The sequence below is a fragment of the Carettochelys insculpta genome, chromosome 17 (genome assembly GCF_033958435.1).
Source record: "Carettochelys insculpta isolate YL-2023 chromosome 17, ASM3395843v1, whole genome shotgun sequence".
In the NCBI taxonomy this organism is placed as follows: Eukaryota; Metazoa; Chordata; order Testudines; family Carettochelyidae; genus Carettochelys; species Carettochelys insculpta.
Window position 1 is genome coordinate 12967983 of NC_134153.1, and position 24012 is coordinate 12991994.

The 24012-nt window shown below is 45.1% G+C and overlaps 1 protein-coding gene across 2 annotated transcripts in view; it reads right to left on the reverse strand.

The window, feature by feature from the left end:
* GNAS (GNAS complex locus) overlaps nucleotides 1-20900 on the reverse strand; it is a 292287-nt gene extending 271387 nt beyond the window's left edge. For both annotated transcript variants that reach the window (XM_075012125.1, XM_075012123.1), the window contains exon 1: nucleotides 20489-20900. In XM_075012125.1, coding sequence (XP_074868226.1) covers nucleotides 20489-20729 — 241 coding nt within the window. In that variant the 5' untranslated portion in view covers nucleotides 20730-20900. The remainder of the gene's footprint in view (nucleotides 1-20488) is intronic.
* Nucleotides 20901-24012: the final 3112 nt, after the last annotated feature.

Here is a 24012-nt window from a genome sequence, read left to right on the forward strand (position 1 = left end):
ATGCCCATGGAGGCAGATTACCATTTTGCATGGCTCTGGGCCACAGTGAGTGGAGAACCACATTCCACCTGCAGTCCCTCTTGCTACCTGGCACTCCTGCAGGGGAAATGGGACTGGGGCATGCCCATTTTTCCAGGGGGCCCAGTGGCTGATCCGCCACTGTTTTTGATACCATCTCAGAGTTAAGCAGCCTGATAGGCAAACCTTTAAACGATCTACTGTCTTTTCAAATCATTCCTTCAGTTTTAGAAAAATACTTACCCAAACTTCATCTGACGCCTCTGAAGTTCTCCAACAAGTCACAGAAGAGAGACCAATCCTGCTGGGGATGCAATACGCAGAAGAATCAGAAGAATATTTTACGAAAGAGAGATGGAGAACAGGATAGTAAGATGCCTTCCTAGAGTCAAGACCTAAAAAGTCACTCAAAGATAGGCTTCTGAAAGTGATAGGTATGGATCCACTCATGATAGCTCATACCTAGGGCCCTGCCAAATGCATAGTCCATTTTGGTCAATTTCATGGTGATACTATTTTAAATATGGTAAGTTTCATGATTTCAGGACCTTGTCAAGCTGGGACTTGAAAACCTCTTGGGATGGAGAATCCACCACCTCTCTAGGCAACACAGAGTGCTTCACCACCCTCCTGGTAAAGTAGTTTTTCCTAATATCCAACCTATACCTCTCCCTCTATAACTTCAGACCATTGCTCCTTGTTCTGCTATCTGACACCACTGAGAACAGTTTCTCACCATCCTCTTTAGAGCTCCCCTTCAGGAAGTTGAAGGCTGCTATTAAATCACTCTTCAGTCTTCTGTTCTGTAAGCTAGACAAGCCCAAATCCTCAGCCTCTCCTCATAGGTCATGTGCTCTAGCCCCTTAATCATTTTTGTTGCCCTCTGCTGAACCTGCTCCAGCACATCCACATCCTTTTTATACTGGGGGGCCCAAAACCAGACACAATATTCCAGATGGGGCCTCACCAGTGCTGAATAGAGGGGGAGCAACCACTTCTCTAGATCTGCTCGAAATGCTCCTCTTAATGCACCTTAATATGCCATTAGCCTTCTTGGCTACAAGGACACACTATTTGCTCATATCCAGCCTTTCATCCACCATAACCCCATGTCCCTTTCCACTGTACCGCTACTTAGCCAGTCCAGTCCCCAGCCTATAACAATTCTTGGGACTCTTCCAGCCCAAATGCAGGACTCTATACTTCTCCTTGTTGAACTGCATCAGACTTCTTTTGGTCCAGTCCTCCAATTTATCCAGGTCACTCCGGATCCTCTCTCTAGCCTCCAATGTATTTACCTCTCCCCCTTGCTTGGTGTCATCCACAAACTTGCTGAGGTTGCAATCCAGTCCTTCACCAGGTCATTAATAAAGACATTGAACAATACCGGCCCGAGAACCGAGCCACTTGAAATGACCACCATCCAGATATTGAGCCACTAACAACCACCCATTTGGCCCGACCATCAAGCTAGCTTTTTACCCATCTTATAGTCCATGGATCAACACATCTACATCTTACAGTCCATGTAGTTTCCCTAAAACCTCTGCGCTAGGGATTACGTGGGGGCAGTTCTCTGGCCTGTGTTACACGGGAGGTCAGTCAAGATGGTCACAATGGTCTCTTCTGGCTTTGAATCAATGAGGAGTTACAGGCATCCCAGCAAACTGCTGACTGATAAGCACCTTTCCCACAATCCAGGATATGGACCTATCTGGTTTTGTTTGCAAGATCACTCTGGTTCAGATAACTCTGGAACCTAACAATGGTTCCAAAGACCTTATTTATGCTAGGATCAGGCCTGTGGGAACTGAGGAGCTCTGGCCACCACCACTACTACTTTGGCAGTTGGAGCTCTGGGTCCCTTTGAAACAGAGTGGCAGCACCGTTCTGCCACTCCAGAGACTCAGAGGGGTAGGGGGATGGGGCCAGTGCTGCAACCTGACCAGCGCTAAGAGCTGACTTCCCTAGGTCCCACTCCTTCCGCCCTTGGCCCCACACCTTCTGTGAGCCCAGAGCGAGGCACCCTATCCCACCTTGCCTGGGGGCCCCGCGGTGGCCATCAGCCCCGCTGGCGAGAGGTAGCAGTTCACACAAATCCAAACCTTGTGAGGACACAGCCTTTAGGACACTGGATGGGCCAAGCAGGTCTGTCTTGAAAATAAAATAAGAGCTAAGTGGGCCTGTAATGTGAGAGCTTTGCAAGCAGAGGGTCTCTTGTGCTGAGAGTGGAACTCTCCTCCATTTCTCAGCATCAGTTGCATGTGAGTATCACACATGCACACACAGGGAGCAAACTTTAAAATCAATCACTTTAAAAGCCTCAGTTTTATCTCTGTTTTCTTCCCTTCACTCTTTTTCCTCTCCTTTTTATTTGAGTGTACTGGTTTCTTTCCCTACTCCCCCCTCATCGTTTTCAGCCTCTTTCCTTTCAGTCTAATCTCTCCCTCATTGTGTTCTTTCCTCTCCCATGCTCTTCTCAAAGAAAGCCACCTTTCCTTCCATGCCAGTTTTGTTTTCTCACTGTCCTTTCCCAGATCCTGTTTTCCCTCTGTTTCTTTTCTAAACTTTCCCCCTGGCCCCAGATCTCTCCTTTCTTCCCTCTGTTTCACCAGATTTTTGCTCTGTTAATTGAACACTCTGTGAGGGAGGCCTCCCATATCAAGCATGCACGCATTCATTCCCCTCAATGCATTCATTCACTTCTTCAGTATGGCCAATCTCATGTGTTCAAAATCATGAGTCGGCCCCTTCTCCATATCATGAAACTAGTTTATCATGTTTTTCTTTATTTAAAGAATAAATAAATATTTATTTTAATATTTTAATATTAAATTTTAATATTTGCTTTTAATATTTGCTTTCCTGTTTTTGAGCCTTTAGTGTTAATGTTTTCGAGCTGTTCTCCATGTCCAGCAGGGCTATAAACTTTTCATTAAAAATGAAAGCAGAGATTAAGCCATAATTTGCACGACTCCAGGAGTTGAGGATTTTACTATAAAACATTGAATATGGTGAAAGACAGCAACACTGCATGTACCCATTCGACCACAGGTTTAAACACACTTGACAAAAACCACCACTTACTAGTTCTCCCTCAACTCAGATGCCCATTACTCATCCACTGTCTGCCCATCACGCAGCATCATGACTGATCAACCTCTCCCTTTATTTCTAAGGCTCCCTCCTCCCCAGTTCCTCAGATTTTTGACACCCAATAGATCTGAGGTCCTCTGCCTTTGTCCTTTATAGGATACCCAGCAAAGCACTTTAGAGCCATTTTTTGCTTCTCCCATTTCCTCTTTCCCATTCAGGCAGAGTTAAGAACAAGATCGCAGTGAGCAAAAGGTCATGGGGAAAAGATTTATGGTTGGGGTTGGGACAGAGAAGAGCTGGAAAGACTGGCAGGATCTGGGCAGGCAGGAGAAACAGATTTGTGGTAACAGAAGCTGCAGGCCCGCTGCCACCCTTGGCCCAACAGCCTGCACTGCAATCAGAGCAGAGTCCCCTACTCCTCCACCAGAGAGGTGAAGTGAGAGTGGGTCTGCCAGCTCATACAAGCCTTGTTCATAGACACACATCTGCACCTGCCAGTCCAGCCCGCAACAGTGAGAAAGAGGTCTTTTGAGCTACCCACAAAAACAGCCATTCTGATCCCCTCCCTCCTGCCCATCTTCCAGTGTGTTTCTCTTTAGATTAATTTCTATTCCTCTTCCTCTCCCTATTTGTTCCCCCAAAAGATTTAATCTTTTCCTCCCACGCCTTCCTCATTTCCTCCCAATCCCACTCTTCTTGTTTTCATTTGTTCCCCTGACTTTCTGTACCGCCTCCCCACACCACCATTCCATTTCTGACATGAAATCAGCCAGAAACACCCAGGAGCTCACCCAATCAAACTTCACACACATCACTTCTGTCCCCAGCACACCCCCATGCAGCCATATCTAAAGTCAAGGAACCTGCTTGTCAGCAGGAGGGATTGAACTTGCAACCTTTAGGGGGCTAGAGCCGTGAGACCCTACCACAGTGTTTCTTAAACTATGATACACCCGTGAACTCCTCGCAGGTGCGCCATGAGCATCTGACACTTTGATATCATACACTGATTGTCTGTTTTCACTAAGAGTAAATATAGACTTAGTTTTACTTCTTCATTGCTATGATACCTGATTAAATTACTTACTTTTGGTTTTGCTGTATATGTTTAGGAGACACCGCTCTACCACTGCTCTGCAAGCCAGCTGCCTCTCAGCTAAGGCTGCGGAGCAGACCTCACTCTCCCTTGTCAGTGGTCAGTGCCTCTGGGTTACGCCCACACAAAACCTTCAGCCCAGGGCTGCAGAGCTGGGCAGGGGCAGTGCAGGAGGCCACTTGGCTGTTCCTCTGCCAAGGAGCCGGAAGGACGTGTTACCACTTCCAGAAGCTGGGCAGAGCCAGGCGGGGAGCCCGCCAGCCCTGCCAACTGGCCTTTTAAACAGTTCAGTCAGCAACACTGATCAGAGCCACCAAGGTCCCTTTTCAAGTGGATGTTCCCATCTAAAACCCGACACCTGGCAATCTGAACTACAGCAAAGAAACTTCTTCCTGAAGATGTGGTATACAATCCAGGTCAGGTGGTGTTATATGGAGGTAATCCGCTCCACAATCTAGACTACTGCTTTGCTGGGGACCCACAATTTAGGCTGCTCAGGAACTGAGTTTTGTGGCACAAGGGGATTCTAGCAGCTCAGTGCAAATGAGCTGCATATGGGTTGGGTATTAATTTTGATGGATGCCTGTGTTTGTGCACACACGTGTGTGAGAGAGAGAGAGTATAGAAAACAAAGACAAAAACAGCTGATGGGCACTGGTAGCGTGACCTTGAGTGAAATCTGAGGCTGCGTCTATGAGATAAATTCAGGTTTATTAAAATTGATTTTGTAACATTGCGTTTTATAAATTTGAATTTGAGTATCCTCACCTCCCCACAGGTTTCCCACAAAGTCAACTTATTGCTGCCACACTCAATCGCCAAACATCAACTGCTGCAGCAGTGCATTGTGGGAACCTATCCCACAGTTCTGTCAGCCCCACAGCATTTTGGGTATTTTCGCTGGTGCAGTATTGGAAAAAATACCCCAAAAATGTTTGTGGGTGTGTGCTCTCATCTTCCCACATTGCATTGCCCTCATTCCCCTCCTGTGGAAAGCAAACAGACATTTTTCCAGGAGGAAGGAAGGAAAAGTAGGGTATCAGCAAAAATCACCAAATTAACTGAAATCTCTTGCTTTTATAACTCAATTGCTTTTTATAACTGCAGCTGTAACTAAATTATCAAAGATTTTACAAAAGGCAGCAGGTGTCTGAGTCTTCTCAACTGGCCCCTCAGCCACTGCCCCCACCCCTTGATTACATATGATCTCTGAAAATACAGGAACAATGCAAAGCTTGAAGAAAGAATAAGATAGTAAAGGTTTGAATAAAAGATTTTGTGGGGCAGGGTTTTTGGCTTCCCAGGCCATTAAACAGCTTCTGTGCCCCAAGATCACCCAGCAGTCTGTCTTCTCAACTGGCCCTCCACCCACTCTTCCCTGTGTTAAGGGGGCCAAAGCTTGAAGAAAGAGGATAGAAAAGGTTAGCAAAAACATTTTGGGCTTCCCACTACACTATACGCAAGTGTCCAAAACAGGATGGGGCTTGCCAAATTTCAACAATCAGTGGTGCTCAGGTGGAGAGCCCAGCAGCGACTGACTGTCAGGGTGCTGGACCCCCTCACCCCATGGGAGGTGGGGTTGGATGGATTGGAGGATGATGGACCAGCTGACATGGTTTCTGATAATATTTTTGGGAGGGCTGTGTATGGGGACCATGGCTGCAGAGCCAGCTGAAATGGTCCTGAGCGGCAGCAAGCCCTAGAAAGTCATGGCCTCCGTGGGAGACTTCCCCCGGTGGCAGCAAGCCCCAAAAAATATTTTTGTGGAGTTGGGGGGCCAGTTGAAGTAGTGTCCACCCCCCCCCCCCTCAGGCAGCAGCAAGCCCTCAAAAAATCTTAGCCGCCAGGGAGACTTCACCTGGGTGACAGCCAGCACCGGAAAAATCTTTCCCACTGTTGGAGCCCTCACTGTGTGCAAGCCAGGACATGGTGCCACCTGGCAGTATGGTCACACACACAGAATCACAGGGCTGGAAGGAACCTCAGGAGGTCATCTAGTCCAGCCCCCTGCTTCAAGAAGGATCAACCCCCACTAAGTCATCCCAGCCACGACCCTGTCCCGCTGGGACTTAAAAACCTCAAGGGATGGAGAATCCACCACCTCTCTAGGCAACGCATTCCAATGCTTCACCACGCACCTGGTGAAGTAGTTTTTCCTGATATCTAACCTACACCTCTCCCTCTTTAACTTCAGACCATTACTCCTTGTTCTGCCATCTGACACCACTCAGAACAGTTTCTCACCCTCCTTTTTAGAGCTCCCCTTCAGGGAGTTGAAGGCTGCTATTAAATCACCTCTAAGTCTTCTCTTCTGTAAACTAAACAAGCCCAAATCCCTCAGCCTATCCTCATAGGTCTTGTGCTCCAGACCCTTAATAATTTTTGTTGCCCTTCGCTGAACCTGCTCCAGCAAATCCACATCCTTTTTATACTGAGGGGCCCAAAACTGGACACAATATTCCAGATGTGGCCTCACCAGTGCTGAATAAAGAGGAATAATTACTTCTCTAGTTCCGCTCAAAATGTTCCTCTTAATGCACCCTAGTATGCCGTTAGCCTTCTTGGCTACAAGGGCACACTGTTTACTCATATCCAGCCTTTCATCCACTATAACCCCTAGGTCTCTTTCCATCGTACTGCTGCTGAGCCAGTCGGTCCCCAGCCTGTAACAATGCTTGGGAGTCTTCCGCCCCAGGTGCAGGATTCTACACTTCTCCTTATTGAACCACATCAGATTTCTTTTGCCCCAGTTCTCCAATTTATCCAGGTCACTGTGGAGTCTCTCTCTACCCTCCAACAAATCTACCTCTCCCCCTAGTTTTGTGTCATCTGCAAACTTGCTGAGGGTGCAATCGAGTCCCTCATCCAGGTCATTAATAAAGATGTTGACTAACACAGGCCCCAGAACCGAGCCTTGCGGTGCTTCGCTTGAAACAGACCGCCATCCAGATATTGAGCCATTGACCGCTACCCGTTGGGCTCAACCATCAAGCCAGCTTTCTATCCATCTTATAGTCCAAGGATCCAATCCATATTTCCTTAACTTATGAACAAGAATGTTGTGGGAGACCATATCAAAAGCTTTGCTGAAGTCAACGTACATCACATCCACTGACCTCCTCATGTCCACAGAGCTTGTTACCTCGTCATAGAAGCTAATCAGATTAGTCAGGCAGGGCTTGCCCCTGGTGAATCCATGTTGGCTACTTTTGATCACTTTCCCCTCTTCCAAGCGCTCCAAAACAGATTCCTTGAGGACTCCCTCCATTATTTTGCCAGGGATTGAGGTAAGGCTGATGGGTCTATAATTCCCTGGATTGTCCTCCTTTCCTTTCTTAAAGATGGGCACTCTGTTTGCCTTCTTCCAGTCATCCGGTATCTCCCCGATCTCCAAGAGTCTTCAAGGATAATGGCCAAAGGTTCAGGAATGACCTCTGCCAATTCCCTCAGTACCCTGGGGTGCATTAAATCCAGACCCATGGACTTACGCACATCTAGTTTTTCTAGGTAGCTCAGAACTTGCTCCTTCCCCACAGAGGGCAGCCCTCCACCTTCCCCTACTGCATTGTCTAGGACCGTCATGTGGAAGTTGATTTTGTCCATGAAGACTGAGGCAAAAAAAGCATTGAGTACTTCAGCTTCTCCTGTATCATCTGTCACTAGGTTACCTCCCTCATTCAGTAATGGCCCCAAACCTTCTCTGACAACCCGTTTATTGTTCACATGCCTGTAGAAACCCTTCTTGTTACTCTTCACATCCCTTGCCAGCTGTAGTTCCAATTGTGCTTTCGCTTTCCCGATTACTGCCCAGCATTCTCCAGCCGTATGTTTATACTCCTCCTTAGTCAACTGTCCACGTTTCCATTTCTTGTATGCATCCTTTTTGAATTTAAGCTGACTAAGGATCACCCCGTTAAGCCACAATGAACAGCAGGCACAGCCTTTTATTGGGTCAGGGGCTAGCCACATGACGTGGCTGGGCACAGGAAAGGCCCCGACTGTTTGGCGCTGGGCTGCACAAATGTAACCCACAGAAAAGAAGTTTCTTGGCCTCTCTTTTATGCACAACACCTCCCACCCAAAAGAAAAAAACCCTACTGCTCAGCTTGCAGAGGTAGAGACAGAACCATGGACTCAGTGTTGGGGCTATTTTGAATGGGTAGATGCACTCACAGCACTGAGAGCAAAGAAAGGAAGAAAGAAGATTTTTAGCCTCTCATACAAGCATGACGCCACAGCCACAGGCATCCTGGTACCAAATTCAAAGTTGCAGTCATCTTGTTACCTAATTCCTGCGCACTTGGAGAGCAGTGGAGATGAAAGCAGCCAGAGTGGAGCACTCTGGGGCATTGTGGGATACATACAGGACACCTCTGGAGGCTAATTAATTCAATTTCAAGACACAGCACTTCCACACTGGCCTTCATTCAGACTTTTAAATTTGAACTTGATGTTACACCCAGCGTTCAACAACATGATATCGGTATCGGTGCTCCCTAAATCAGGCAAATGGTGTTTACAGTGAAGACAGTGACGTTGTAATACTAAGCTAACTGCCTTATATTTGAATTTATCTCGTAGCGTAGGCATAGCCTGACAAAGATTTTTGGGCAGAGTACTAACTGGGAAAACAGGCTTGGAAGACTGAGCAAAGATAATATCTTGTTTTATTCCTACTGTATCCAGGGAAACAGGGTTGCATTTAAGAAATAGCTATTGCCCATTTATTCTCCTAAAGAAAAACAGCCCAAAAGACACTGAATATTGGCTAACTCTGGAAACTGGATTCCACACTATGCTCACCAAGGACAGAAGTTGTGAGATGGCATTCTGGTGGAACCAAAATAATGGTGGTGCTCAAAACACTTAGGGTATGTCTAATCTTGGGGGGTGGGGGGCAGGGGCAACATGCCACAGTCGATTTTGCCACGTGGGTGAAGACATGGCCAAAAATAAATAAATAAATAAATAAATAATGATCTCTCTGTGCTCAGCCATTGACCCTGGTACTCCATGCTGCTGCATGGAGTAAGGGACATTGTCACGAGCCCAATGAGGCCCCGATCTACACCAGGGAAGAAAGTTAAGCCTGATATACAATTCTAGCCAGAGCATTTGCATATCTAGAATTGACACATCTGGCATCAACTTTGATCCCTCGTGTAGACCAAGTTTTAAAGTTGGCCACCGGAATTTAAAACAAGAGCTGGAGGTTTCCCAAATACCATTAATGCAGCCTCTAGAGGTTTCTGAGACAGGAATAAGATGACCTGCAAGTGGACAGGACATCTTTGTTGGGAATGTAGCTACAAATTACCTGGGCAGATTGGGAATCCCAGTTGCAAAAGTCTGGCATAGTAAGATGAATCAGTGAGGTGATGGCAACCCAATGACCATGGACCAGAAGGTTTTCTGTGAAAGAGGGGAGACTGCATGTGTTTTGGTCAGCTCTGAACTTGCTGAACCGTCTCAGAAGGGTAGCCGTGTTAGTCCAGAGCTTCACACAACCACACAATATTGAACTTGCTCATAAGAGATGAGCAGCAGCAAGGACTCAAGGAGTTGAAAATATAACTTGGGAAGAACATCAATCAAAGATCCTAATGGAAGTCAGCAGCCTGGGTATGGAACTGTGTCAGAGTGCCCAGGTAATAGGGCTTTTACAACACTACTCTGTTTGTAATCCACAGGCACCCAGAGGGAAGAGTCTGACTGGGTCTCAGTTCAGCTAAGCTAGAGAAAAACCCATTATCTTCAAAGGAGAAAAATCCAAACATCATGAGAGACTTATTTGGTTCAGTGCAGTATCACAGCCCAAATGAATGTTTGGACACATGAACAGAAAGGACAGTTCTAGCAGCCATCTTAAAAGGCCCAAATCTCAAAGTGGTGCAGAACTTAGGCCACAAAAAAATATGGAGTTATCCAAACCTACTACAAGACTTCGGTGGTTGGAAACCAGCCAAGATACAGGCACAGCTAAGAGCTAGAAGGAGGAAAGCAAAAAGACATGTGGGCAGAGGACCAGTGGAGACTTGAATTTCCGGCATACCCAGACATAAACAATGGATTCCAGGGTACATGGACAATGGACCAATTTGTAGATGTTCAGACCAATTGTGACCTGCAAATCCAAGACTATGACCAGAGGCAGGGCATGAGGCCAGAGGCTAAGTTCTCTCTCAGGTGCCCCTTCCCTGCCCGCCCCCACCCCCCACACACTATCCTACCGCAGATCTTCTCTGGCTGGGGCAGGCACCACTCCCTGGGACAGGCCTGCTGGAGCTGCCAGGGCCATAGAGAGTTGCCTCTCACCCAGGCCCAAGCTGCTGTGGTGAGACAGAGCTGTGGGGAGGGTTCTCTTTGCCCATGGCAGCTGGTACCCCAAACCCTTCATTACTAGCCCTACCTCGGAGCCCACACTGCCAGCCAGAGCCCCCACTCCCTGACTCAACCCTCTGCCAAGCCCTGAGCCCCTCATCCCTGGCCTCACCCTGGAGCCTGCATCTTCTGCTGCATGTTATGGATATATTGCCTCCATATTGTTACACATCACAAAAGCAATTCCACATTGGTCATTGGTCCAGCATGAGAGTAATAGACTTTTTTGGTTGATATCAAATAGCCACTACATTTTACCTCTAGCAAAGAGTAAAGACATTTACAGGTTATGGAACAAATATAACAGGAAGGCATCAATGAGCCTTCAGTCACTCCTGGAGCCTCATCACTAGTGCTGGCTAAGTACTAAAATGGCACCACATATGTGAACTATGAAAAGTATTCTTCTGATCCATGCATAGATGCTACTGTGGATGAGGTGAGGTAGGTGGTTCGGTCTCGTTGTCCACATTGGATCTTCCCAGTGGGAAGCGAAAGTGAGTCCAAAGAAAGGGAAAATCCTATTTTCACAGTAGGACCAGTGATAAAGTGATAGCTTTTTCGCATGGCAATGAACGAAACAAGGGGTACCGCCTCTCTCTCCCCACCTGTTTTTATATCTAGATGATATCCTGGTGCACGCTAATACCCTAAGAAGGGATAAAACTTATCACAGGCCACATGTAAATTAAGTCTGCCCATCTGAAACTGAATCCAAAAAGAGTGCTGCCCTTTTTCAAAAAAAAAACAGAGGCAATTTACTTTGATTACACAGTCAGTAAAGGAGAGGGGCAGGGAATGTCCATAGCAAAAAGAAAGTTGAGACTATGCAGAACTCGCCAACTCTCCAGACATTCACAGATTTCTTATGCACTGCATACTTTATAGAAGGTTTATTTATGGTTTTACCAATATTGGAAAACCATTGCAGAGTTTGGGTGAGAAAAGAAATTAGTGGTCAGCAGAATATTGAACAAAGAAACTGTCCATTGTTTGACCGATACTGTGCGCAGAGAACTACGATTCTGTGTAAACAGAATTGCACCAAAGAAATGCCAACTGAAAAATTCTCTTATTGGAAAGAACCTGGAAGTCCCCAAATATTGGGTCAAAAAGAGTAAGGGCATTAGCATCACTACTACCCCTTTGCTGAACGAAAGTGGGTATCACAGCCTTGTGGGCCAATTTCCAATTCTGAGCAGATAATGTAATAGCAGCTGCCAACCTGCTATTGTAATGCAGGAAAAGATTGTGGAGACTTTTTAAGTAACAGTAAACACTTGTTGCTGAGAACTGTACAGATGGATGCTGCTGGTTTGCTGTAAATGCCGTAGCAACCTGCTCCTGCTGATAAGGCTCATAAGGCTAACTATATAATGATTGATAAATGCAAACTAATGCACATGGAAAAAAAAACCATCTCAATTACATATATAAAGTGACAGGGTCCAAATTAGCAGATACCATTCAATAAAGGGATCTCGGAGTCCTTGTGGATAGTTCTCTGAAAACATCCACTCAATGTGCACTAGCAGTCAAAAACGCAAAACTTAACGTTGAGAATCATTCAAAAAAGGATAGGTAATAAGACAAAGTATCTTACTGTCTCTATATAAATCCATAGTAGCACATATCTTGAATACTGGGTGCAGATTTTTTCAGAAAAGGGATGGTGGAATTAGAAAATGTTCATAAAAGGGTGATATATTATTAGGATATGGAACAACTTCCATAGGAGGAGAGAGAGATTTAAAAACCTGGCATTTTTCAGCTTGGAAAAGCGCCACCGTCGATGAGATAGGACAGAGATCTATAAAATCATGATGGGTGTGGAGAAAAAATTATTCACTTATTCTCAAACACAAAAAGCTAGGGATTACCTAATGAAATAAATAAGCAGCAGGTTTAACACACACACACACACACACAAACTAAAGGAAGAATTTCTTCATACAACATACTTTCAATCTGTGGTACTCCTTGCCAGAGGATGTTGTGAAGGGCAAAACTATAGCAGGGCTCAAAAAAAGAACTCTAGGTCCATCAATGGCTACCAGCCAGAACAGGCTGGGATGGTGTGCCTGGCCTGTTTAGCAGAAGCTATGAATGGTGAAAGGGAACCAGCTATAACTGTCCATCTTTCTTGTGAATATCATGGAGCCATGGGAACTAAGTGATTTTAGACTGTGGGTTTGTCAATTTCATGGAGCCATGATATTAACAAAACACCCAACAGCGGATATAAGCCTTTGCTTTTTGTGGAGGAGGAGTTATGTTGCTGTAAGAGGGAAGTAAGTTGCTGTAAGTTAGGGAGTTATGTTGCTGTAAGTTAGGGAATGTCTGCTTACCCATAGGTCAAACCCTTAGAAGACCAAACCCCGGAGCACTGATTTAGAACATCTAGTGGGGATGTGCCAAATTGAATGTTGAGGACACTCCCATCAACTCTGGTACTCCTCGCAGTTGCAAGGAGTAAGGGAAGTGGATGTGAGCATTTCTTCCATCCACCTTTCACTATGGAGATGGAACCAAATCAAAGCAAGATATGGTGGCTTCAGCTGTGTAATTAACATAGCTTGAGTTGCACATCTTAATTTGAACTTATCCCCTAGTGTAGACCTGGCTTCACATTAGCAGGAATAAGGTTGTAAAGTGTATGCAGAGATAAGGCAGCTTACATTGACCTACTTCACCCAAAGTGAAGAATGTAGAACAGTGTTTCTCAACCAGGGGTAGGTGCCTTTGTGGGTACACTGAGGTCTTCCAGGAATTACATCAACTCATCTAGATATGTGCCTCATTTTACAACAGGCTACAGAGGAACATAGTATTCCAGCTGTGGTCTCATTAGTACGGAATAAAACAGGACAACTGCCTCCTGGTCTTACACACAAACCAGAATAATATTAGCCTTTTTCTGCAACTGCTTTCACACTACTGATTATCATTAAATTTATAACCACTAGAATTCCCAGATTCTTTTCAGCAGTCCTACCACCTAACCTGTTACTGCTATTTTATAATGACATATTCAATTTATCCTTCCTAGATGAAAGTTGCACTTGGCCTTATTGAATTACATCTTGTTGAATTTAGACAAATTCTCCAATTTGTCAAGGTCCTTTTGAATTCTAATCCAGTCCTACAAAGTGCTTGCAACCCCTTCCAGTTTCATGTTAGCTGCAAATCTTATAAGCGTACTCTCCACTCTCTAATCCAAGTCATGAATGAATGTATTTAACAGTACCAGATCCAACACTGACCTTTGTAAGACCCCAGTAGAAGCAACCTCCCAGTCTGATAGAATAGTTGTCAGTCATATGGTAAGACCAGTCTTTCAACCAGACATACACCCACCTTATGATGTCATTTAGACAGTATTTCCCTAGTTTCCTTATGAGAATATCATGTGGGACTGCCTCAAAAGCCTAACTAAAGTCAAGATCTCTCATACCTACTGCTTCCAACTCCAATCCATTAGAGCAGTAACCATGTTTCAATTTATTTATTTATTTTTTTTAAATTTTCACATCACTAAAGAACTCCTGATGGAGACATAATGACCTCCCATTATTCTTCCTACCTTTTCTTTGCATTGGGATAATTTGCAGTTGTGTCTTTAATATTTGCTCCTTGAGAAACTGGCACCTCTTCTGAACTCCTTTAGTCTTAAATTTTCTTCCGGGGGACCTTACCTATCACTTCTCAGAGCCTACTTTTTGAAATCCATTGTCCGCATTCTGCTGCTCACGCCTTCCCTAAACACTAGTAAAGTCATTATAACCTAAAAGTTTGTTCAGACAATGACTTGTTGCTACTGCTTTATATGCCTTACTCTGAAATGTAAGTACAATATCTCTATTCCAATTCATTTACTTGATAAGATGGTAAAAGGTCAGCGAGTTTTCAGTAGCAGTCTGTGATGTTTTTGCATGATTTTGTAAGTAAATAGTTTAAGTGAGATGTAACTTGATGGTATGAAAAACAAATCTGACTCCTGAAAAGTGTACAGTAATCTGTAAAGGTTGAATGACAATTGTTTCAAAACATCAGATTACTTTAGACCTGTGTTTCTCAACTGATGGTATTTGTACCCTTAGGGGTATGTGAGAGAAGTTGGGGGTGCTTTTTATTTTTTTAAAAAAGGGATATTTAATAAAAAAAAAGGTTGAGAAATACTGGTGTAGACTGAGCTTAAATCTACATTTCTCCCTAGAACGCATGGTCTGGAATAGGTGACATGCTCATTGATCCTTTGTGTTGCAGAGGAAGCACACAAAAGAAGTTCAGAAAGGTCTGGACTGGGAGGAACAGTCTCTCCTCCTTCACTGGCACCCGACCACAGCCCCGAAATGGCTCTGAAAGCTTTTATTATACAACCTCTCAAACCTTCCATGGAGAGTTTCATGCTGGCTGTTCATACATCAGTGACCCCTAATCCATTGTCACCTTTTGTTATTAACTAATTGCTAGCTGATAATGTTGCCTATTACTAGCACAGCACTCATGTTAAACTAGGTTTAACTTTTCCATTTCAGCTGCCTAGTTGAGGCTGTTTTCTAAAAAAAGATTTCCGTTAAAAATGGTTAAATTGTTTCCAGAATAAGATTAAGAAAAACTACTCTGTTTTACTCATTAAAAAAAGTGTACCACCATTTCATTGAGAAGCTCTAGCACCTCTGTGCTTTAGAGGAGGGACCTGAAGTTTGGCTGGGACATTCGTCTGCAGCCAGCTACATGCATTTTACCACATTTGTGAAAATGTGCCCAAATTTGGTTGGAAAAAAAAATCACTATTTGCATACGCTCAGTAATGGTTCGGTAGAGGCCAATATCTAAATTCTCCAATTATTCTCTGGAGATTGACCATGTCCCTTCCCCACAAAGTTCCTGCTAGGGATGTTAAAAGGTTAACTGGTAAGCACGAAGCTCACTAGTAGGGTTAGCAGTTATATGGCACTTGTCAGTTAACTTCAGCAGCGGGCAGCCGTGCCATGCCAGAGCAGCCTCAGCTGCAAAGGAGCCAGTGGGCTGGGTGACAGCACCTAGATTAAAATGGTTAGCCAGTTAAGTGCTACTGATTAACTATTTTAACTTTCCTAGTTCCTACATGCCCGTTACAATGTGCACCGGTGTTCCATGGAGCATGCTCAGCACACCCCAGTGCATGGAAATAGGTATGAGGCAGGACTACAAACACTTTTCCTGGTGCTACGAATCACTATAGTGCCAGGCACCAGAACAGGGAGGATGTCAATTGTGTTCTTAATATCCTCTCTACTGGTGCCAGGCAGCATGGACAAGGAATAACATGAATGGAATGCAGAGTAGTTGCAGGAAGAGACAGAGGGATGAGAAAAACAGGATACCTAGGATCAGGCTGGAACTGAATACTAAGACGCCCTAGTCCTCATATTCCTAGGAAGCCTGGCAATAAAGTAAAAGCTTGTTTAACTGGATGCTGTGGGGCTAGCTGCCTGGCTGCCGCAGGGCAACTGTTCCTGCTCCACTCTCTGGCACATTTATATAGGCTAACTATACAATGATTGATAAATGCAAAGTAATGTACATTGGAAAACACAATCCCAATGATATAGATAAAAATGACGAGGTCCATTGCATTTGTTGGAAATCTGGCACATTTGATAATCTGGTTCCCCTGGGATGCCAGACAATAGAAATTTTACTGTAAATGTGAAAAGGACAGGACTGTAGATGTTTGCAGTGATTGCTCCATGTACAGGATGCCAGCTGACTGTCACACTCAGGAACTAGTTTGCTCATTTGAGGTCTCTGCTGTTGATTGAAATGGCCCAGCCCTGCTGATCGCTGACAGCTGCATACATCTCACAGTCCTTCTTTGTGATGGAATTTGTTTTTTCAGTAAAAAAAGGCTGTTCCACACAAAAAGCTATATTAAGTACCCTAAACCCTTGAGTTACACGGGGGTTGCATTCCTGCAACCCCAGTGTAACTTGAATTTTCACGCAAGTTGAGGGGAGCCAGGAACCTCTCAGCTCCTCTGGGCTTGTAGGAGCCAGGAAACTGACCAGCCCCAGGCTGGGGTGCCAGAGGCAGGCTCTGGCTGGGAGATGTTTACTTAAGCAGCTCCTGGCCAGCAGCACACTCAGGCAGGCTTCCCCGCCTGCCAGCTGCCCCAGACTGCTGGAAGCAGCTGGCTGGTCCACGTGTCTCTGCACTGCAGTTTCCAGCCCATAGGAGCTGAGAGATTTTGCTAGATGTGGGGACAGTGCGCGAAGTCCTCTAGCCCTCTGGCCCTCCACAGTGCTGAGAGACACCTGGAGCAGCTGCCTGCTTTGAGTGTAACTGCTCTGTGCCGCAGGGGTGGGCTGTACGCTGGATCTGACCCACGGATCAGATTTTGCCCACCCCTGGTATAGAAGATGAAGTACAGGTGGGATCGGACAAGAAACAGAATGGAAAAAAAATTACATCACAATTACATCACATAATGGCAGAAAGCTAAAAGTGGCAAATTTCGTAAGAGCTAAAAAGTGGCAAACCCATGCAATGCTAAGACTAAATACTAACATACATGAACTTGAGTGCCTGATATAAAAGGCATTGCAGAAATTTGGTGGAATGAAGATAAGTGATCAGACATGATAACAGCAAGGTACAAAGTAGTGCGACTTTGCTGCTGATCACTGTCCTATCCTCCCGTCAGTGTCCCCTGTGCACTCTGCCTGCAGATGTTTACATTTCCACAACTGGGCTGTAACTATGATTGTGCATCTGATGAAGCAGGTCTTTGCCCATGAAAACTTATGCTCCAAAATATCTGTCAGTCTATAAGGTGCCACAAGACTTCTTGCTGTTCTCGAAGCTACAGACTAAAACAGCTACCTCTCCGATACTTGTGATTGCACAGGCTGCTCTCCTCAGAGACCCAGGAGATCCAAAATGCTGCCTACCCAAGCTGGGAACTCATCCAGAGCAGGGAGCTGGCATGGCTAGCTGCACACTACTGGGGCAAGGTGCTAGATATTTGCCTAGGTAGGAAGTTAGGAAAAGTCATTTCAGAAACATGCAGGGGCTTTAAAATGGCATGTATGTGACTTTTAATCTCTGGGATCCAGGGCATTTATTCAGAGTTTAAAGGTCATTATTGCAGGGAATGGGGCATTGGGGGACAGCTGTTCGAGTCAGAGGTACTGCAGTGTCTATTCTCTGACAGCATCAACCAGTGTTCCCTTCTAGTTTTTTCCATCCATGGTCAGAATCAATGTTGTTATCTGCACCAAGGCACATGCAGATGTGTACCACCCATAGAAACACATGCTGCTGGCTGTGGGCCCTCTGCCAATCAGCAAGGTGGCACTTGAATCTCTGCTGGGTGGCTTCCCAAGCGCACAGCCTACAAGAAACACTGGTGTCAACCATGACTCTACCCCATTCAGGGAGGTGATTTTACTGCACAGCTGCAGACTGTTTATATCAGCGAGATATCAATTAGAGCAACAAGCTGACTTAGGTCAATCCAACTTTGTAGTGTGGGCCAGGCCTTAGGTATCTTAACATGTACTTGGTGACAAATATGGGTAAATGAAAATATTCATCATCAATGTGACAATGTCAGACCTCATGCAAAGCCCACTGAAGTCAATAAAAAGTCACCAATTGATTTGGAGATGCAGTGGGTCAAAACCACAGACAGAAGTGGTTATTGCTGAAGCCTCAATCCTGCAGTTCCCAATGTGAAGTCAGAGCGCTACACCTATGTAGAGCTCTGCTTACATCAGGCTCTTGCACCACGGCAATTAACCCTCACATTTTAAGTTGCAGGATCAGGGCCTAAGTCAACAACAGAACATCAACAATTTCATAAGCTTTAAAAATGTTATCTAGGCCTTAGATTTTGCTACAGTTCTAAAGTCATTTGCAGCTTAGTAAATAAATTACCAAATTTTGGAAAGAGAAATACATTAAACTCACCAAAATATTTTTCAAAAGGGTCCATGCAGCATTAACAGTTTACTTGGAAATTCAACAAACCAACCCACTGTCCACACCAAACACTGTCCTCAAAGAGTAAAAGCTGGAATTTAGGAAGGATACTTTATTCATACATTACAAATATTTTTGATCCCTGTTTTATGTGCAAGTCCTTCATGTATTAAATTGTGGCATAAACTAGACACGTATATAAACACACACAGTTTTACATCCCTTCCATTCTTGCTTTTCTTCCCAAGAAGCCAATTTTTCTCTCCCACTATACTCCAGGCCAGCTTTCAAAATACATGCTTTTGAATGTAAAAGCTGGTGCTAAAAAGATCTTGGATCACATGGGAAGATCTCTTGCAAACAGTAAATATTTAGCTCCAGAAAACACAATAGTGGTTTAAAGAGATACCTATCATGTCACAGTTTTGCTAAAAATATAAAGGTAAATTTGTCTAAATCCATTTATTAGGTTCTAGATACCCCAGTGATTCCCCTCTATAAATACCACAGATTAGATCAGACAGCAGAAAAGACCAGTTCATCAATTGTAATTTAAAATGACAAGCCATGAAGCAAAGAATCAGACTTTTAACGCTTTACAGCAACTTCTAAATCTGTCTGACTAACCAGAAAATCCAGCCTGTACCATGTAATTGTTTACTTCTCCTTTTTTTAAATCACCTCTCAACCCCTTTGATTTCCCAACCATGTAGTTGTACAGCCTATCTCCAATTTGAATAACTTAACTAGACTGTTACAAGAAATGGGCCAATAGAAGAACGCTTCTCTGCTGCGAGGCACAGCCACACCGAATCAACTCTCTAGCTACTTGATTCTAATCCCCTGTGACCCGTCAAACTCATGCTTATTGAGCTCCAGCTGTTGGAGTGTTTGTTCAGTTTACAGTTCACCCTTGACAGAATATGTAGTAACAGCAAACACATGGTTCCAACTCCACGCCAAGGGAAGAAATGTCCTGATTGTAGACACTTTCCAGTTAACAGACTCAGAGGGGGTATCCCTGTTAGTCTGTAGCTTCAGGACAACAAGCAGCCTTGTAGCACCTTAAAGGCTAACTAACTTACGGTTACCATATCTGACCTTTCAAAAAAGAGAACACCCTTGAGATGATGTGCGTCTCTATCAGTATCGACTAGCACACATTGTATTAATGTACTATATACAGTAAATGCTTTCATACCCAGAACACTCAAATAACTGTCATTTTAATCATAAGTAAATTGTAATTATGTTTCCCATAAGTACAGTGAAAGTAAATACAAATAAATATAGTATAAGTTCACAGCTGTTGGTAAATGAAGTACTCTGCATACACTTTTGTTTGTTTCTTAATATCTAATCTTGTTTTTCTGTGCGGCAGAAAACAAATCAACCCCACCTCCTACTGAGGTATCTTCACTACCAGCTTTCCCTGTCCCTCACTGTGGTGTCTTTTGCCCGGGGTGGAACTTCTGTCTGTGTCAGTCTCTGGCGTTATGCATTGCCAGGTACACTGCTCTATAATCCAGAATATGTGAATATCCAGCAACTTCCCAGTCCTGGGGGTCTGCAGCAGATGGAAGAGTTGAGGGCACCCTATAACACATGAATACAAGGTGAGTTGGTAGATATGGACACAGAAACACTCCCTCTCAGGGGTGTCCTCTTTTTCATGTGGTAACCCTAAACTTCTTTGTTGGGTCATGAGCCTTCCTGGGTAAGAGCCAAGCTCAGGACGGAATAAAGCAGTTTGTTAGTCTGCAAGGTGCTATAGGACTGCTTGTTAGTCCCAGCCAGCTAGTAAAGAGGACAGGCTCCGAGCCAGCCAAACAACAGACGCTGCAAGTGACTTGCCCGCCCCCCACCCGAGCCCAGGGTGCTGGCGAAGAAGTCGCACAGACCGGCCCCCAGCCTCGCAGCGCCACTCACCCAGCAGGAGCAGCCGGTGGGTCTGCTTGTACGCCCGCTTCTCGGCTTTCAGCGTCTTGTCAATGCTCTTGCTCCTCTTCTTGTCCGCCTTCTCCTTGGCGATCAGCTCCTGCCGGAGCCTGTGGATCAGCTGCGGGTCGGCGTGCTCCAGCGCCCCGGCGTGCGGCTCCCCCTCCCCGCCGTAGGCGATGGAGGGGTGGGCACCGATCAGCCGGGCTCGCAGGCTGTGACACATCCCCATGGTGCCGGGCGCGCACGCCGCCCTGCAAAGCTCGGGGTCCCCGCGTGCGTCCCCCGCTGTTAACAAGCCCCAGGCATGCTCCCCAGCGGCGCACCGGGCGGCGAGTCTCCCTACGGCCGCTTAAGGTGGAGCTGGCTCGCTGCCCTGCCCGGCGCTGGCCGCGGCACTCACCAGCGCATCTTTCCCTCCCCCTGTGGGCTCCTTTTTTTCCTCTTTCCACACGCGCCAGGGGAAACAGACACGTGATCCAGCCGGGTTACCATATTCTCCAGAAAACCCAGGCGCGCCCACGCTGGGCTGTTTCGGAAGGGTTGTGCTGCCCGGCTGCGGAGCGGGTGGGTCGTGTAAGAAGTGTCTCCCTGTTTTCTCCCGTGGGTCCTACATCAGCTAAACGTCAGCCGCGGCTCGCTCTCAGGGGCGTGGGAAATCAGGCCCAGAGCTGTTCGAAAGTGGACAATTGATTGGGGGAGATGTATAATAAATACGGTGTCTGAGATTTGTAAATATCTCATAGAAACACAGGAAGCAAAATCATTTTTAACTTCCAACCCATACACTTAATGGTCCTTCCTACTTTAAAGGGACCCCCTCAGCATCAAATCAAGTCATAGCTGCATCTCCTTTCATAAGCTATTGCTGAGCTATTAGAACTGACCAGTACAAGTCTGCCCAGGAGTGTCCATTTAATTGTGCTGGCTCAGGGAAAATATATTCTAAAAAAACAGACAGTTGGAACTCTGTTTTCTAAACAGCCTTGGCTTTTTGACGACTTTTTGCATCTGTAGTGGTTCCCTTACTGGATAATAAAAGGGCAAGAGTTAAGAGGACAAATAGACAACCCATCTTCGGTGCCAGCAGGGATGAATGTTTATGGGTACCATCAATTTTCAGTGGAAGACTGGTACCTTTCTGAACTTGGGTCCCTCTCTTCTAGCCATCACATACAGGCCAATAACCCCCAAATATGTCAATAATAAATCCTAGGCTCACCAGACTCTACTGGTGCAAATCCATGTACATTTACAGCAGTTCAGGATCTGGCCTGGTTTTTAGCAACAAGAATTTAAAAAATCTAATTTATGTCACATTTTTGCTGTTTGTTTACTCTTTGGATATTGTTAGTATTGTTTGCATTGTGGTTGCATCTAGAGGGGCTTAGTCCCACTGCGCTAGACACTACAGCAGCATGAAACTGGATAGTCCCCGCCCCCAAAGAGTTTTATATTATATGGTCTGATCCTGTAATCCCCACTCATGCTATTCAGCTCAAAGAATCATAGAACACTAGGACTGGAAGGGACCTCGAGAGGCCATCGAGTCCAGCCACCTGCCCCAATGGCAGGACCAAATACTATCTAAACCATCCCTGGTAGACATCTATCTAACCTGTTCTTAAATATCTCCAGCGATGGAGATTCCACAACCTCCCTTGGCAATTTATTCCACTGGTTGACCACCCTGACAGTTAGGAACTTTTTCCTAATGTCTAACCTAAACCTCCCTTGCTGCAGTTTAAGCCCGTTGCCTCTTGTTCTATCCTCAGAGGCCAAGAAGAACAAGTTTTCTCCTTCCTCCTTATGACTCCCTTTTAGATACCTGAAAAACCGCTATCTTGTCTCCCCTCAATCTTCTCTTTTCCATGGGATGTCTTCGAATGAATAAGAACTGAGCACTAGGGAGCCGTGTTTCTTCCAGTTGCTCTTCTATATCAGGGCTTGTTGACATGAGTGTTTCTGCACCCCCACCCACCCAGTTAGATTTGCATGTACAGTTTTGCATAGCTATTCTGAAATAATTGCCCAGCTGTTGTCTACTTTCCTCTGAATCAGTGTAGATACATGGTACTGGCTTTTTCCATAATAAGTGCTTAAAATTCTGACTTAGTCTTCACTGCTACTCTGTCTTGCTGGTGAACTCTGTGCCTTTTGGGATTTTTCTTGTAGTGCATTGTGGGAGAGCTACTAGAAGCCATGCAAATTCAAGTCCTTGGGCTCCTACTAGCAAATTCCTATATGAATCCTTGGCTGGCATCCCATGATTTATTCATCTTTTGTGAATCAGGGCCATTTTCAAATGGCTGTCAGCCAGCACAGAAGGAACACTGCTGCATGCTACGGTCCAGATGCTCATTAATATACAGAGATTGCTACACATGTACTCGGATGGCTTTGGAAGCCAGCCACTCTGCAGCTCTGATTTTGATAGAGGGGAAAGAAACCGAGCAGCTAATTGTGGGGAAAATATTTTGACCTACAGAAGACTCATTCAAATGAGAGCTGTTTCTGGACTTGGGAAATTAACACCAACTGCTGGGAAAGGATAGTGATGAGGTGGCTCAGAAGTTGGAGGATCAGTCTGAAAACATACTAGTCATTTTCACTTTCTGTTCCTCTTGCTGCTGGCTACATTATTTCTGGCAGCAGTAGTGCAGTAGGTGCTGTACAAAACAAAGGGAATAATGATAGAGATTGCTGCAATGTGAACAGTGCAAAGCAACTCAAACAAAACATGTTTTTAATCAAAAGGATGCTGTTTGCCCTGATTGTGCAGCGGGGTAACTTCACATGTGTAAAACTGGAAATCAAGGTTCATGGCAGGGAACTTCACAGGAGAGCAAAGCAGTTAGGGCTAGATTGAGGCTTGCTTGTAAAAGACATGCCATGCAATTGCCCTGCCTCAGAAAGAAAGGGAAGAATTATAATTTAGAGCCATAATTTCCCAGGAGATACTCTGATGCAAAAGGAGGGAAGGGGGCAGCATGTTCCACCAGCCCATTGCTATACACTGTACATTCTCTCCTTTGTGCTCAGTTAGCTCAGCCATTTGGCACAGGAATGGGAGGTAAAGCCAGGAGTCAGTCACATTTTTGGTCTCTTCCTGTTCAGTTGTATGCTGTGGGGAATTGTGACACTGGGGAACCAGCTCTTACTCCAGTGTTTGGGCTTCCTATCTATGCAAGCTGTCCATGAGCATGCAGGGCACATGAGTGGAGGGAGGCACAAGAGCACTGTCTTATGCTTGGTAGGTTAAAAATTTAACTCTCAGGAAATAAGAAAATGTGATTGGAAAGCCATAAAAATAGGCAGGGAGAGTCAAGGCTGGTGTAATACCTGATTCAAACGTTAACCTATTTTTAAAACTAGACTTCATGTAGATGGAGTCCCTTTAAAAATAAACATAAAACATTTCTACTGATACTGAAAGAGAGTACTGTCACAATGATTGTTTTTAATGCTTTTATTACGCTTATTAGTTTAATGTATTTAATGAATTCCTGAAGGAG